Source organism: Lissotriton helveticus, chromosome 10, assembly GCF_964261635.1.
Source record: "Lissotriton helveticus chromosome 10, aLisHel1.1, whole genome shotgun sequence".
Classification (NCBI taxonomy): domain Eukaryota; kingdom Metazoa; phylum Chordata; class Amphibia; order Caudata; family Salamandridae; genus Lissotriton; species Lissotriton helveticus.
The window spans coordinates 1,093,828,804-1,093,844,341 of record NC_136071.1 but is presented as its reverse complement, the minus strand read 5'-3'; the positions used below and the strand labels follow the sequence as shown (position 1 = coordinate 1,093,844,341).

The window sequence follows — 15,538 nt, the reverse complement described above, 5'->3', positions numbered from 1 at the left end:
AAAGAATGATGGCTTTAACCAAGATCCTTGTGACGGGGGTGAATGATTGTATTGTCCAGCATTCCGTCCATCAATTTTTTCTTTTGTATTCTTTTTCTACCAAGCATACGTGTGTTTCCTTCTCTATCAGAGATCATGAACCAAAGGAAGGAGGAATCCAAAAACATCTGCCCCTTCATTACTTTGAAGGAAATGTCCTGACTGATACTGTGAAATGAAGCCAACAAGTTAAACATCAGTGACAGAATGCTTTTTTCCTTGGACCTTAAATAGATGTTCTCTAATGTTCTCAAAATATATTTAAATGCCTTCACCTGCATATTACCTCATTGACCCCCCCCCCCCCCATCTGACCCTCTGTTCCATCTAGGCACATAGGGAGCGTTACAAATCTGTATATAGCTTTCTGCATCATTCAAACCAATAAATGCTATTTTTAAATGTTAATTCTAGTTTGTGTTAGTCTCTCAGCATCGGTGGTTTGTAAATGTGATAGAAACAACTATGTTGGTCTTACCTTTACTCCCTAATGACATGTGGACAATCTGAATTGAGGTGGGAGGCGAGGGAGGGGTATGCCGCTAAGTTGCAAAGCTTATACAGTGCACTGATGCAAATATTGGCCTATATGTATCAGTGCATTCCCGCTTAGACATATAATGTGTAAAACATTTTGATGCATCAGGCCCATTGACCTCAAAATGAAAACCATAATGAAGATGCTTCAAAGAGTTTATAGATAGAATGTTTCTCTTTTTATTTACCCTAACTTACCTTGTCTGTCCTCTTTATTTCTATCAGGCCTCTGCCATATGAAAAACTCATCGCACTGATTGATGAGGCCAGTGAACAGAACATGAGCGTCTCCATTCTGACCCAGGTTTGCAAAGGGGCAGGGTACAATGGGAAATGTGTGAGTGATAATGGTATGTAACACCAACAGTAGTTTACCTGACATTTACTGTGTGTTCATTTTTATCACTTGCAATTGAAGTTTTATTGTATGTTTCTACAAAATACTTAAATACATAAGGCTAAGAATGTTCTCTCGCCATGTCTTATTCTAGTATTGATCTTTCAGGTAGAAATAAATGCCACAAACTAAAATCTGATTAGATCAGCACTAAGATATCTAGCTCAACCGCTTAACTTATCTGGAGCAACATGGGGATAAGGCTGCCTGTATATAACAGATATATATCCGACACACACAATAGTAATTTCAACTTCACAAAAAATGAAGTCAATCATGACTCAGACGGTTATCAAGGGGTTAGAGAGAATTTTCCTCTACATTCCCAGGTTAAATAAATCAAGGATGCTAAGATGTTTTCAGCTTTTGACTTGTAGGGATATTAATGCAACATGCATTGGTTGGCTAGTTTCTGTTCCCAGTCTGGAGCTGTCCAGATCACACTAAATAATCTGCATTTATCACTGACTCGTGGATCTGTGTAAAAATTAAGTTAATTATAGGCTACTTTCTTATAATGTGTATCTCATAAGAACAAGTTGCTCATAATAATTCTATATTTATAGTTGGCTGAGTTTATGCAAACTGTACTGTTGGTTCCTTCATCAAGTATTTGTTTTTTAAACAGTTTTCACATTTGTCTTTTTTTGCTTTTCCAACATAGCCCCTTGCATTTCTCACCTACCAGCACCACTCGCCACCTTTTCCTCTTCCCACACACATACCCTGGGGATTCCTATTTGCAGTGCATTGTTAGGAATCTGCTATTTTAGTAATTATCCTATTTCAAACCTGTAATAATTTTACTCTATATTGTTTTGGAAGTCAACATTAGATTACCTTTTTTCCAAGCTTTCTTTCCCCTAGTATCTAGTGTGTCATCAATGGAGGATTCTGGTTTTAAGTGCATTTAGCCTGGCATAATCACAAAAGCAGAAACATCTGGTTCTTTGTCTTGTTCTGCATATCCAATGTTTTGGCTTTTTGCTTAATCTGTTTGTCAGCAAAACAAAGATGTAAATGTATTTGATTGAGCAATGTGTTAAAGAGTTGTACTAAATGTTCTGCTTCTTCTGCTTAGGAAATCTTGGTGTATCTTGCCATGTATATGCGAACACAGCCTTCTCTCTTTGCCGAAATGTTCCGGTTACGGATAGGTCTTATTATCCAGGTTATGGCAACTGAGCTGGCTCATTCCCTTCACTGCTCAGGTATGTAATTACATGGACAGTTGTCAAACCTTCACTGACAGTTACCCTTTCTGCTTGCATGTATTCGCAAATCGGTATGAAAGTGTGATTACTGAAGTTATGATTCATCGGGCACCAACATTGATTGTTTTTCAAATATAAATTCACGATTGTATTTCTGTGCCAAAAAATAGCCTTTAAATAAAATCCAATTTTTTATTATTTAAACATAAAAATTGGGTTCCTCTTTCTGATACTTAATTCCTTCAAATTCATAATCTTTTGAAATAGTGTCAGCGTTTATGGTTGACATGTACGTTTTTGTCATAACGAGACTGGCTATCAGGTGCCTCCACAAATATTTATTGAAGCTGCCCAGTGATATAATAACAAGAATCATAGCAAGAGCAAGAGTCTGGAAGGTCAGAACGAGCCTGCAGCTGGATAAGTCGGGAGACATTAGAAAAGGAAACAAATTATCTCAATGTCCCCTCAGGATGACATTCAGAGGAAAAAACAGTGAAGAGGATACTATAGCCCCAGAGATAAACGTTATGAGTGGTTCTCCCTGTGGCACTTTTAGTGATTTTTGTAGTAGTTAGGAAGATTCAGGAGATGCCTTCTGTGTCTCTCTGCATTTTTCCTTTGACAGGCTTGAGGCCCTAAATGGCTCTCCACTAGGAATAGACTCCGCAAATGCTGCCATAAAACTGGACTTTACAAATCCTGCTGATGAGAATCACAAGGTATGGGATTTACAACTGCGACAACCCCTGGGACTATCGTTGCCACCTTAGGTGAGCACTCTAAATTTAATCCTCAATTGAAACCTTTTCTCGTTCTGCAGCTAAACAATCTTCCTTATCTGCCTCTCCAACATGCGGTCTGACACTGTTTGCGACGTCTTGTAGAAACCAACCAATAAACCTACTAAAGGAATAATTTCCATCTATTGCAACAAGGGAGCAAACACTGGAAAACGCCAGGTTCTGCGCAGATCAGCGCTGTATAAATTAATAGCGGCAAGAATTGGCAGGAAAGAAAGACTCCAGAAGAGAATCTGCCCAAGCCAGGATAGAGAAAGTCCTCTGCACAAAAGCATGGCAAACTCGGAGGCTGATTTGAAAACTGCATCCTTAGTGGGGAAAGAAGTATATAAAGCATACTGGCCCAGAACAACAAAAGCTTTGCAGGAAATTACATCACCCAACAATCAATCAATCAATCAGGGAATTGTAAGCGCGCTACTCACCCGTGAGGGTCTCAAGGGGTGGAGGTGGAGGAGGGTTGCAGTTTCGTTCAGCCGAAGAGGCAGGTCTTGAGAGCCTTCCTGAAGGTTTTCAGGGACAGGGAGAGTCTAATGTCGATCGGGAGCTAGTTCCAGGTCCTAGCAACGATGTGGGAGAAGGATCTTCCCCCTTATTTGGCTCTGTGGAAGCGTGTGGTTTCAGCAAGGACAAGGTGGGCGGATCGGAGGTTCCTTTTGGGTACGTGGAGGGTGATTCTGTCATTGAGGTATTGGGGGACGACAATCTATGTTGGATACACTAAAAAAGATGTAGGCATGGATGAACACCTTGCCTGGATGAAAAACACAATTCAGCAGTGCTGCAAGATCGATAAATAAACTTATCTGTGAAATGGTAGAATTAAGATAGGACATTAAGTTGCTCAGACAAACTGAACTAATGGAAAGGGGTCAAAACTGCAGATGTAAAAGACTACGTTATCGCCCCACAAATTGCCCTTCAGCAAACAATGAGGACACTAAAATAGTACCCTTCACACAGTTCTCTCAGTTTTTCACAAAGGAGGCTGGAAATAATGAAAATGAAGCGACTGTCACTCAGAACATTCTAATCTCACTGAATAAGGTGTCTTCCTCCCATAACCATGTCCAAGAGTCAACGGACAGTCTGGACAATCTTTTGAAGGATGAAGTGTGGAGAGCAGACTGGCTTGGGACCATGCCATCAATAGTTTCAGCAAATTTGACCTGCCTCGAGGCAAGTGGTCAGAAAGCCAAGCTACAGAAATGTCACATTGTATAAAAGATCAAAGGAACTTTGTTATCTGTAATTTGCCCACAGTAATCAAAAAAAGAAGAAAAAGAGGCCCTGAGCAATAAAATATTCAAATGGCTCACTGATAAGCTCAGCGATAACACAGTCAAAAAGAATGATCTGCAAATAGTAAAACCTCATCAATTGACCTGCATGAGCAATTCCAACTGCATCCTTGTGGAGACCGCCAGTACAAATCTAATAGAGTACATGATCAAGTCAACATCACCTGCAAACCCCTCTTCAGGTAACCGTATAGTCCTAGTTGCATCGGCAAATTCAGTTTAACAGACACACTCATCTGCTAAGCTATTAGTTGCCAATCAAGGTATGTTTACCCTAAATGGAAATCAGAACAGGCAGCTTCAGGTTTGCAACCAGAAAGCATACCCACCCAGGAATAAGAAGTGTACTATAAGAGTACATCTCACTGTAAACCTGCACAGCAACATGACGATCAAAAGGATTCCCTCAGGTGGCCACATATCTGTTAAAGAGAACGACTACGCAGCCCTCCATATTGTAGGTGGAACAAACAACTTAATAGCCGATTGACTACTTTTTTATCCACGCACATAGAACCCAAGACCAAGACTAAACAGCACAATCATCTCCTGGAACATTGCAGGAATTCCCCAGAAACTCTGAAATGGTGACTTTATAAACAATTTATTATCCTGTGATGTAATTATACTTCAAGAACCCTAGGCTACTAAATCTGTGGACATTCCTGGATACATCACCCATTCAAAGTATGCTAAGGGAGCTGGTGAAAATGAGAAATAGTGGTGGCACACAGGTATCACCCAGAACAGATATATGTCTTTCTTCTAAAGCATGGGATGGGACCCACTGGACTTACAAGTCATCGATATATCCAACTCCTAAACCCTTCAGTTTTGAGAATAATAAATACTTAACGCACAACAGTAGTTGGTAGGTTTCAAAAGCCTCTTAAATGGCATCACGGAGGCACTGGAATTTCCCTCTGAGCACAAGGTAGACCCCCTAATTTGTGGTGACTTAAACTCCAAGATGGGAGAAGGGTGAAACAATGAGGCTTTAGAAGAATTAAAAACAGCATGTGTTATTCCATCAAACACGCATTCCCAAAGAAGGATGCTGAAGGGAAATGTCTGGTCTGCTTCTGTTCGACTGAGTGCCTCATTTTGACCATAATTATTATGAAAATGAAGACTGTACCGTGCCATCCTTTAATGCCAACAGAGCACAATCTGTAATTAATTATATGATGACAGATCGGTACAGGTTTGACACTGGAATGCGACCACAATCTTTTAGTATTGTTGGCAAAAAACAACGCCTTCGCTGAGCCTAGAGAAATACAGAACCTAAATAACTCCTAGGATTTTGGGGTTCAAGCCAGAATAAGGTGGAACTCCGAGACCTTGATTCCTAAATTGAGGATTGGAAACTGGACACTTTAACAGGGCACCTTCACACAGGGATATTGACTCGCTCAAGTGAGGTGATCGCATTATCCCTTTACGACCTTCTGCTGAAATCACTAACTCCCCATGTCTCAAGATCTTGCACTTTCAATAATTCTTTCAGCAACAAATAGCATAGCTATTTGAGCCAAATTGTCACCTGAACTTTGTAGTCCCAGTAGTCATTTATTTATTGCCATTGATGGCCTTGTTCCTGCTGTTATGTGTCTCATCTTAAGTCTGCCCTATGGAAGATGACATCAGACCTAGGAGAGATTTGAACAATTTGGCCAGCACTGTTTGCTTGGAGCAAAATGTTTTTACAGTCGCTTGGGATTCAACCATTCTTTCTGTTGGAGCTACTTGTTCAGGATTGCTCCTATTAACTGAAGTCTTTTGCCGCGGTCGACAAAATATTTCTTGGTGTTCAGATTCAGACCCAGCCTGTTGAACAGGCTGATGCAATCGCTTGTAGAGACGTTTGACTTTTCCTTTGATGGATCTTTGATGAGCCATTCATTTAACTGCAAGTATACTTGCAAACCTTGTGATTGCAGAAAGGCAGCAACTAGCACCAAGCACTTTCTGAAAATCTGGGGTGCTGATTTGAGTCTGAAAGGGAGTGGTCTAAGTTGTTAGTGCTGCCCGCCACTGAAAAGCGATGTAAGTATTCCCTTTGGTGTCAGTGTATGGGGTATGAATATATGCATACTGAAGTTCCGGGAAGGAAGATATCTTTTTTTATAGTTATTGTTATTTAAAACTTGCTCAGCACAGAAGAATGCACATCTGGACATGTTGAATAACATAGTACAAACATTACAAATGACTGAGACCAACCTCATAGAGCAGTAGAGTAATTACAACTACGAAAATCCCTTTTATGGCCCTTGTACAAAACCCTGTACCCGCCCTCCCTATCAACATCAAAAACCCTATATGCTTGCCATGCTTCACAGACCGTCTCCCATTTCTTCGGGCAACCTCTGCTATAGACTGTCTTTTCTGCTCGCAAGCACCCGTCCAGATCAGCTTGCAAATCAGAAAGTTGGGGCGGTGTCACTGAGTCCCAAGCCCCCGCTAGATTTCTTTTAGCCACCCCTGCCGCCAATGCCAACTAGATTTTTGGATACTTGGGGGCCATATTGTCTACCCCAAATTAATCAACAAGAGCCATTTCATATCCGCAGGTACCTCCTTGGCCAGCACATAATATCATTATCCTGCTCACCCCACTCCAATATGTTTGAATCACTGGACACTTCCAAAGAATATTAAAGAAGGTACCCTTCCCACCACTGCTCGCAGGTATAGCAAGGTGAGTGACCTCCCATTTGTCACCAGCCTGACTTCGACCAATTAATCAGATAACTTGAATAGCCACTGAAGAGGTCAAATATGTGCAGCACTATGGATGGAGGAAGTCGGTTTGGTCAGGTAGAGCACTATGCAATCTGCGTATAGGGATATACACTCCTCCCAGGTTCCACCACTGCTCACCCCTCTCTCCAAAGGATCCTGTGGTATCTAGGCCACAAGCAGCTCAAGCACCAAAGCGAAGAGCATCGGGGAGAGCGGGCATCCCTGCCTAGTACCCCTCTGCAAGGGAAAACCTAGAGAGACTGCTCCATTAACCCCCACTCTCGCAAACGGCAGGCGATACAGAAGTTGGACCTAGTTACAGAACCTCGGCCCAAAGCCAAATATAGCCAGGGCAGTGAACAAATAGTTCCATTCAATCCTGTCGAAGGCCATCTTGCTGTCTAACGACATTGCCACTGCTGCATCCAGATATTGGGTTTCCATCACGTTAAACACCCCAAACAGATGACGCCGATTTAATCCAGTCCTCTTGTGGTGCAAAAAACCTGATTGGTCGGGGTGTATGAGTTTTGTAATCACCCATCCCAGCCTGAACGCCAGAATCTTTGCCACTCTAAGTTGGGATATAGGTCCGTATGACCCACATTCCATTGGGGGCTTACCTTTTCTTGTGAATAACCACTCTGAAAGCAGTCCTCTGGTCTGGGGATAGGCTACCCTCCTCCCTTGCTCCAGTGAACATAGCTAACATGTGGAGTGCTACCTTACTCAACATCCCTTTAAACAGATTCACTGGCAGGCCGTTTGGACCGGACGCCCTCCCGACTAAAGGTCTCACATCGCCGCCCCCAGCTCAGCCTCCGTTATATCAGCCTCTAGCTTCTCTCTCTCCTCCCTATCAAGCGTGGGCACTGGCAAATCCCACAAGAGGTCTACGCAGTCAGCCAGGGATCGGACTCCTGTAGACCTACATAGTTCTTCATAATACTCAACAATGGAGTCTGGAATGGCAGAGCAAGTGGTCTGGAGCACCCCTGATGTATCCTTCACCTCCAGGACCCAGGAGCGATCATTGTCTATTATCTCAAGCCAGGCCAGTAGTTAGCCCACCTTGTCCCCAATATCGTAAAGGTGAGGCTGCATCGCCAGGGCTTGTTTTCAGGCTGCCCTCTCCGCCAGGGCCCACATATCATGCTGCTTGAGGCATAGGTGATGCTTTAATCCTGTCTCCCCACAACAGGCCACCCTTGCTTCCAGTTGAGTAAGCTCTTTAATCGCAGAACACGCCAACCGTTGCTCCTTTTTCACCCATCCAATCAATGCCTGCACTTGGCCCCGCAGAACCGCCTTAAAAGCCTCCCGTACTACACATGCGGATTCAACCGAGCCAAAGTTCTCCGCAAAATATTGCGCCAAACCTCGCTAAGCTGCTGTCTAATCTGCACATCCCAAGGTACCATGGGTCTACTTTCGGGGGTGGGAAGAAATCTTTCATGGGACCTCCTAGGGTCACGCCCACCGGTAAGTGATTCGAAAAACCTTGCGGATAATGACAGGAACCCCCCTAAATGACTGGTATTTTCCATATGGGTACAAAGATAGTCTAACCGAGAGAAACTACTGTGCACTGGAGAGAAATACATGTACTGTTGGAATTGTGTGTGTTGCACTCACCAGAGGTCTACCATACTCAACACCTCCAGGAAGGGCCCAAGAATACCCTGATCAGAATGCATGGGCACACCCTCTCTTATTCCAGCAGGGGTCCATCACTGCATTCATGTCACCTCCCAGGAGCCAAATTCCTACTGGCGCCCACATCAGTATAGCACTTACCTCTGGGAACGTACCTGCATGTTGCCGCGGGGGGGGGGGCATACAGCAAGCATACATTAAGGATGCGCCCTTCCCATACCCCATATATACGACCACAAAATGGCCCCCAGGATCTTGCCTCGTGTGGCGAACTATGAATGGTTACGACTGTTGAAGCAGTATCCCCACCCCCCTGGAGTCAGTGGTATACCCAGCACGGGTGACCAAAATATTGCCAAATCGGTTCAGAGCTCTATATTAGTTACCCCGTAGGTGTGTTTCCTGGAGTAGTACTAGGTCGGTGGAGTGTCTATGCATGTACTAGAGCACTAATGTCCGATTAATCTTATTCCCAAGACCATTGACATTCCAGGTCCAAATCGTCAACTCGTTCGGATCAGCACCCACCCATGGTTAAGAGTTATTCCCTTCCCAGGCCCCCATTACTGCACTGCCTATCCCTTGTTGGCATACACCCCAAGCTCTTCTCAGCAGTCCCAGGCACAATCCCATCCTCTGCACATGAGCAGACAAGAGTACACACTGATACAACCATAAACAAAGAAAATAAACTGAATCATTCATGTTTCCCTCAACTTGGGGATGGTTGCTGGTGGTGAAACCACAAATACCCAAAAGTATAGATTCAGGAACCCTCAACGCCCCCCTCCCTGCATCGTTGGCTCAAAACTCCCACCACCCCAACTCGAATAGTACCTGTTGTCCCAAAGTAAACAATTGAAAGTGTGGGTGGGCCACTCTGCCACCGCATGCTTAGACAACCAAAAGAACTTAACAGTATATTCTTGATGTGCCTTACATGTCCGTTATCATTATTCAGGAAGGATGGTCCCCCAAATCCCATCGGACCGGGTCCACCCCTCCTCCACTTACCCAACCAATCATCATTTTTACCAGAACCACAATATGTATTTAGCATGGCACCCAAGCCTCCCGCTTTAAATACATAAAACAACCCTCCCCGAGATAAGCTCAGATGTGCGATTCGACTCTTGATGCTGCTGCTGGTCCAGAAGAGTTTGTCCCTCGGTGTTTCGATTCGGCCTGTGGCGCCCAGTCTTTAGTTCTTTCCACCTGACCACACGCCAACCCTCCAACCAGTTCCAGGCCTCTTCCGGAGAGTTGAAATGCCATTTCCCCCCTCCCCCAAGATGACCCGAAGTCTGACTGGGTAAAGCATCATGTACTTTATTTCCTTTTCATGCAGTGCTCGCTTGACACCCTCAAAACTACGTCTCTGCTTCTGTACCTGGATTGTGAAATCTGGAAAGAAACTTAGACGCATTGTCAACATGTAGAACATGGACCGCCTGGAGGATAGCATCTCGGTCCCAATAACTGAAAATATACAGCAATGATGGTGCACAGTGGTGCCCCTGGTTTGGGTCTAGAACCCAATGCCCGATGAACCCTCTCAACTGAAAAAAACTTGGAAAAGGCTTGGGGAAAAGGGTATTTAGAGACAAGTCCTCCAAAAATTGGTCCACATTGGGCTTCTCCATCCCTTCCGGGACCCCAACCACTTGAATATTATTTCTCCAGGACCTCCCTTCCTGGTCCTCCAACTTGGTTGTCATAATGACATTTTGTTTAGTCAGGGTTTGTACTTGTTCCTCCAGTCTCTTTGTCATGGACTGGAGCCCACCAATCTGTGTTTTTGCTGTTTTCACCTTTTCAGATATATTAATAAAATCAACTCTCAAGAGTCTGACATCAGTAGTGACGGCGTTGAGTTTGGGCTTGGTGCTTCTGAAGTATACCGAAGTGCTGGAATGGCGGCCAATATTACCTTCAGGGATGGTTAATCGATAGGCAAAGCAGGGTGGGTCACTAGATTATTCCCCCATCCGCCTCCTGTGTACCTTTGCCCGTAGCAGGCACTAGCACTGTATATTTATCCATACTTTTAAACTGTGTGGGTTTAGGCCCATGATTCTGGACCATGTCCACCACCGTTCCACTAATAGGCACTCTCATCCGTGCAATGAAGGATAGTGAACACACAATGAGCTAACAGATTCACCACTTGCGGGGTTAGAATGCCCGACAGGCTGTAGAATGGATCTCTCCTCACCAAACCCTTACAGCAAATACCAAAGGGCAACTCCAAGCACCCAGTTCTCTCAGACCAGGAACGGGAGGCCCAGGTCCATATTAAATGTCTTCCTGGAGTCCCGCAGCGTGTTCTCCACAATTGCTGGGCAGCAAGTCTATTTACCCACTTCCACTTTGTGGACCAACTGCTGCTCTCGTTCCGCCACTGCACTCCCGGGGGCAATCAGTCACCAGGCACCCCCAGCCAAGTCTGATCCCCCAGTATAGGGGTCTCTCTTCACCTCCTACACCTCTCAGGAGCTCTGTAGGCCTTGTCCGTTCCAGGCGAAGCTCCAGGCCAGGCCTCTAGCCCCCAGGACTAGTCAGCGCTGCTTCTGGGTGTCGCTACCGTTTCGCGCCCCCACAGTGTTAATAGCCAACTGCCGTGGATCTGCTGTTGCAGTTGCCACTCCCCAGGGGATGCAGGTTTTTAGGTGCCCTCGCGACGTTCCTTCTCCATAGGCACTGCTCCACTCTCTGCCACCTTTAGTAGTCTCTTTGTCAGAGCGTTGCTGGCCCCTCCCAGTCTCGAACAAGTCCCCGGCCCAAGTGGCTCACCTCAGGCGACCGCCTCCGCTCGCCGCTTCTTCCCCTTGGCTCCGCAGTTCAAGTTGTGCAGCAGATTCCGGACCTGGCCGGTGGGTACCAGACGAAAACCTAGCCACTCACTGTCCCGGCTCTACGTTGCATGCTGCCGGTCGGCCGAGCTCTCCACCGCGAGGTCTCCAGGTCTGCACCTCTGGCCCCGGGTGCAGCCCCTCAAAGTCCTCACGAACGCCCTGCTATCTTCAGCCACCAGCAGCAAGGCCCTCCCCCTGAAATCCAATACACCTCAGGTCATTGAGCCGGGGGCTGTAATCAGACCTCCTAAGCACACTAGGCCGCCACACGGCCAATTCGGCCTCCGTCACCACGCGTCTCTCAAATCTTTGTGTCCAGCGCAATCCAGTAAATCTGTCTTTTCACAACACAGCACGGATGATGTCGGATTGGAAGGAATTGGGTATGTACGGAGCTACTCTAATGTCCGGTCATCGCAGTCAGTGGTTAGCCACTCTCCCAAGGAAGATATTCTTATTCCTTGAAGCAGCAGAAGGACTTACAAGATGTTCATTGTTTTAAATAATTATTTTTAGTCAGGAACTTGTTTAACTCTACAATGTCCAGAATGGACCTTCATTTCCTTGCTTTCTTTTCATGAAGACGACCTGGAGTCGAATTTAGTGTTCTTATCTAACATTGAGATCGGTGGAAAAGTAGTAAACATTTTTAGAAAACATTCCTGAACTTTCTGAGGGTTTTCAGAAAAATTGCTGCGTAGGCACCTTAGTGTAAGTCATGATTATAGTTTCGATCACTTTTAGATTTCTTCTTTCTAATGGAAGAATGACTAAATTATAAATCCAGGCTATTATGAAATTCCTCCCTCTTTTAAAAAAAAAAAACTGACAATGGTATGTGGATAGACAGCAACTTTCACCAGTACAAGTGCCAGTGACCACATACTGTACACTGGATTATTCAAATGCATATTTTCAAAGCTTATATTCTTTTTTTCTTATTTATTTATTTATTCTGTTAGGCACTGTCTGGCCCTTTTTGTAACTTCATAGTTCTGACGGAAATATAGTTAAAAAAAAATAAAACATTTAATTCAAGTACTATAACTTTCTTTGCCATCACCCATTAGTCAATTTTTCCGAATAATTCTTTTATTTTATTACCTAAATACAGGGAACCAGTAAATGAAAATGTCATCTGAACTTAGTTATGCATGACTGTCCAATTGGCAAGACATTTTAGACTTCCATTGCTAGATAAGTCGTGGTATACTCAATAAACTATTACAGCACATACCTGGTATAGTATCTTGAAGTATACAATTTGCACCAAAAAAGATTCATACCAAAACCCTACTCTACTTGAGGAGTAAAACATTTATTTTGCAGAACAATGTCTTTCATAAATTCATTTGCATGAAAATTCCCCGTCTTCGAGCTGGCAGTAGCACAAAGATTAAATTTCCATAGGGACACATTGAAAACATTTCTTTTAGTGGACCCTTTACATCACTAGGAATGACCAAAAGTTCAACCAGTGATGGGATGACTCACTGTTAGCCACTCCCCCAAAGGCCACCATATTTCAGATTTATAACTGCATGTTATGTTGAAGGGAGTCCCTGTTCGGAGCTCTTCTCAGGAACATACTTTCTCATAGTTTTTCAGATTGCACACCTTTTAAATGTCCCCACACTGGTGCTGAAATCTTTGCAGTAGCTCTGCAATGATTATGCAGGAACACATTAAAGAACATTCCCCTGAGATGTTTAGAGATGATCATAAGGGCCATTTTGGACACCATAGATTTGGTGGCCAGGATCATTGGATCCTCGGTTGTCCTAAGAAGATCTGTGTGGCTAAGGTTTTTTTCTGGCAACGCGCAGATGAGCTTCATGATTGGCATGGTTGGCAGAGCAGCTGCCCAATTCTTGAAAATACTTAACCCAAGACTTCCAAAGACAATACCAGAGGTTTTAAGACTACTCAAAAGAATTTAATTTACACAAATCATAGCCCTCCCTGCACGTCCAATAGATTAACCAGTTACTCCAGCAATACAGGGGCAAAAACAAAGCAGCAGGCAGACAGACCCCAGAGCCTTCCTCCTTCCCCTCCTTCTCAACACAAATAGCCAGTTAGAGGTAGGGTGTTTTCTTTTCTACAGGCCAGGAGTCCCATTACAACGTACCATTATGACCTATAGAATATATACCGGGAATATGCCCATGCCTTCCAACAGCCTCTGACCACATCCTTCCCCCTTAGCCTCTTCAGTCAGAATCACCTTTGAATACTGCAATGAGTTGGTGACCCTGTTTCAAAATGGAGCAGTAGAGTTGGTCCCCGAACAGGAAATTAGACAGAGGTTCTACTCCTGGTACTTCCTGGTGACCAAGAGGACTGAGGTATGTGTCCGATCCTGTACCTCGGGCACTTGATTCTTTGCAAGGAAAAGTTCAAGATAATGTCCATGGCTCAGGAACTAGTGGCTGTGGAAGCAGATTACTGGACTATGTCTCTCAAGTTGCAGAAAGCGTATTTCCACATACCGATCTTGCAGTAACACTGGAAGTGCTTGTGGTTCATGATGGGTTCTAATTCATGGTCCTCCCTTCTGGACTGACATCAGACTCATATCCTTCACCAAGATAATGGCAGTGCTTGCAGCACATCTGGGAAGGTCAGGGATGCCCGTGTTCCTGTACCTGGAAGATTGGATGCTCAAAGTAGGCTGACCGTAGCTGGTGTCAGGACACCTGAAGGCCACAGTACCACTGCTGTTCGACTTGGACTTTTCAGTCAACCTGCTCAAGTCTCACCTAAATCCCAACATCCTGTTGTTGGGACAGAACTGAACATAACATCTTTACAAGATTTTCCTCCTCCGCCTAGGATCCTGGACAATCGGGATACGATTCTGTTGTTTTGGGAAGCATATCAATTCTAGTACTTACCTTTTTAAGTCTGCTATGGCTAGAGGTTTTCTTCATTCCACAGGGAATACACACACACACTGGTACATTAGGTCTCTCAATTGGTTTTTCCATATACAGGGTTTAAAACATGGGGGCAATCTGTCTGAAAACGTTAGAATTTTTTCTGGACTCAGCAGTGAAATTACTGTGGTGGTCGGTAGAGAAGCACTTGTTCCATTGGGCTCCTGTTTGCCCAGCACCCGCAGTAGCCAGGATCATGACAACCTCCTCCACCTAGATATGGAGTGTGCATCTGCAGTAACTTGAGATTGAAGGCCTCTGGTATCCTATAGAACAGGTTCAGCACATCAACGTGCTCAATCTGTGAACGATTCGACTGACACTAAAAGATTTCTTGCCCTCCTTGTTCGGTCACTCTGTCTACTTTTTGACAGACAACACCAACACAATGTGGTATGTGAACAAACAGGTTGCCATGTGGTCTCACCTTCTATTCCTGGTAGCTCTGAGGCTCTGGGCCTGAGAACAAATTGATGGGGTCTGGCTGGTGGCTAATGATCTGGCAGGTACCCTGAACACCAGGGCCAATAGATGAGTCAGTGTCATCTTGCTGACCACAACTGACATCTCCATTTGGAGGTAGTCTAAAAGATTGTTGACTTGGGGTACTCCTCATATGACCACATTTCTGTGCCTCTCAGTTTCTGTTGCAAGGAGACTTAGGGGATGCATTTTGGTTGATGTGCAATTATCCACTTCACTACCTATCCCCCCTCTATCCTTAGTTCCTCAAATATTAAGGAAGCTGCACAAGGATTGGTACCAAGTCATTCTGATCCCTCAGACTTTCCAAGTAGAGTGGGATAAGAAAACCTGTTGCGATTTTTCCCTAAATCCTTTCCTCCAACTACCATGTGGAGTGAACCTTCTCTCCCAGTCGAAAGTGCATGTTTTTTAATCAACCTCTGCCCTTCACGCCTGAAGATTGAGGATGGACACCTGAGCTTCTTTCTCCTTCTGCCAGATTTGGTTGAGGATATCCTGCCCCTCCTCCACAAAATCTGTCTACTTGGGATGGTGGAAATGTTTTATTGCCTTATGTGCCAATG

The 15,538-nt window shown here is 44.4% G+C and overlaps 1 protein-coding gene across 4 annotated transcripts in view; it reads left to right on the top strand.

Annotated features, from left to right (window-relative positions):
* Positions 1-15,538, top strand: part of PHKA1 (phosphorylase kinase regulatory subunit alpha 1) — a 1,063,236-nt gene that overhangs the window by 765,952 nt on the left and 281,746 nt on the right. For all 4 annotated transcript variants that reach the window (XM_078663812.1, XM_078663811.1, XM_078663813.1 and 1 more), the window contains 2 exons: positions 802-880; positions 2,055-2,184. In XM_078663812.1, coding sequence (XP_078519938.1) covers positions 802-880; positions 2,055-2,184 — 209 coding nt within the window. The remainder of the gene's footprint in view (positions 1-801; positions 881-2,054; positions 2,185-15,538) is intronic.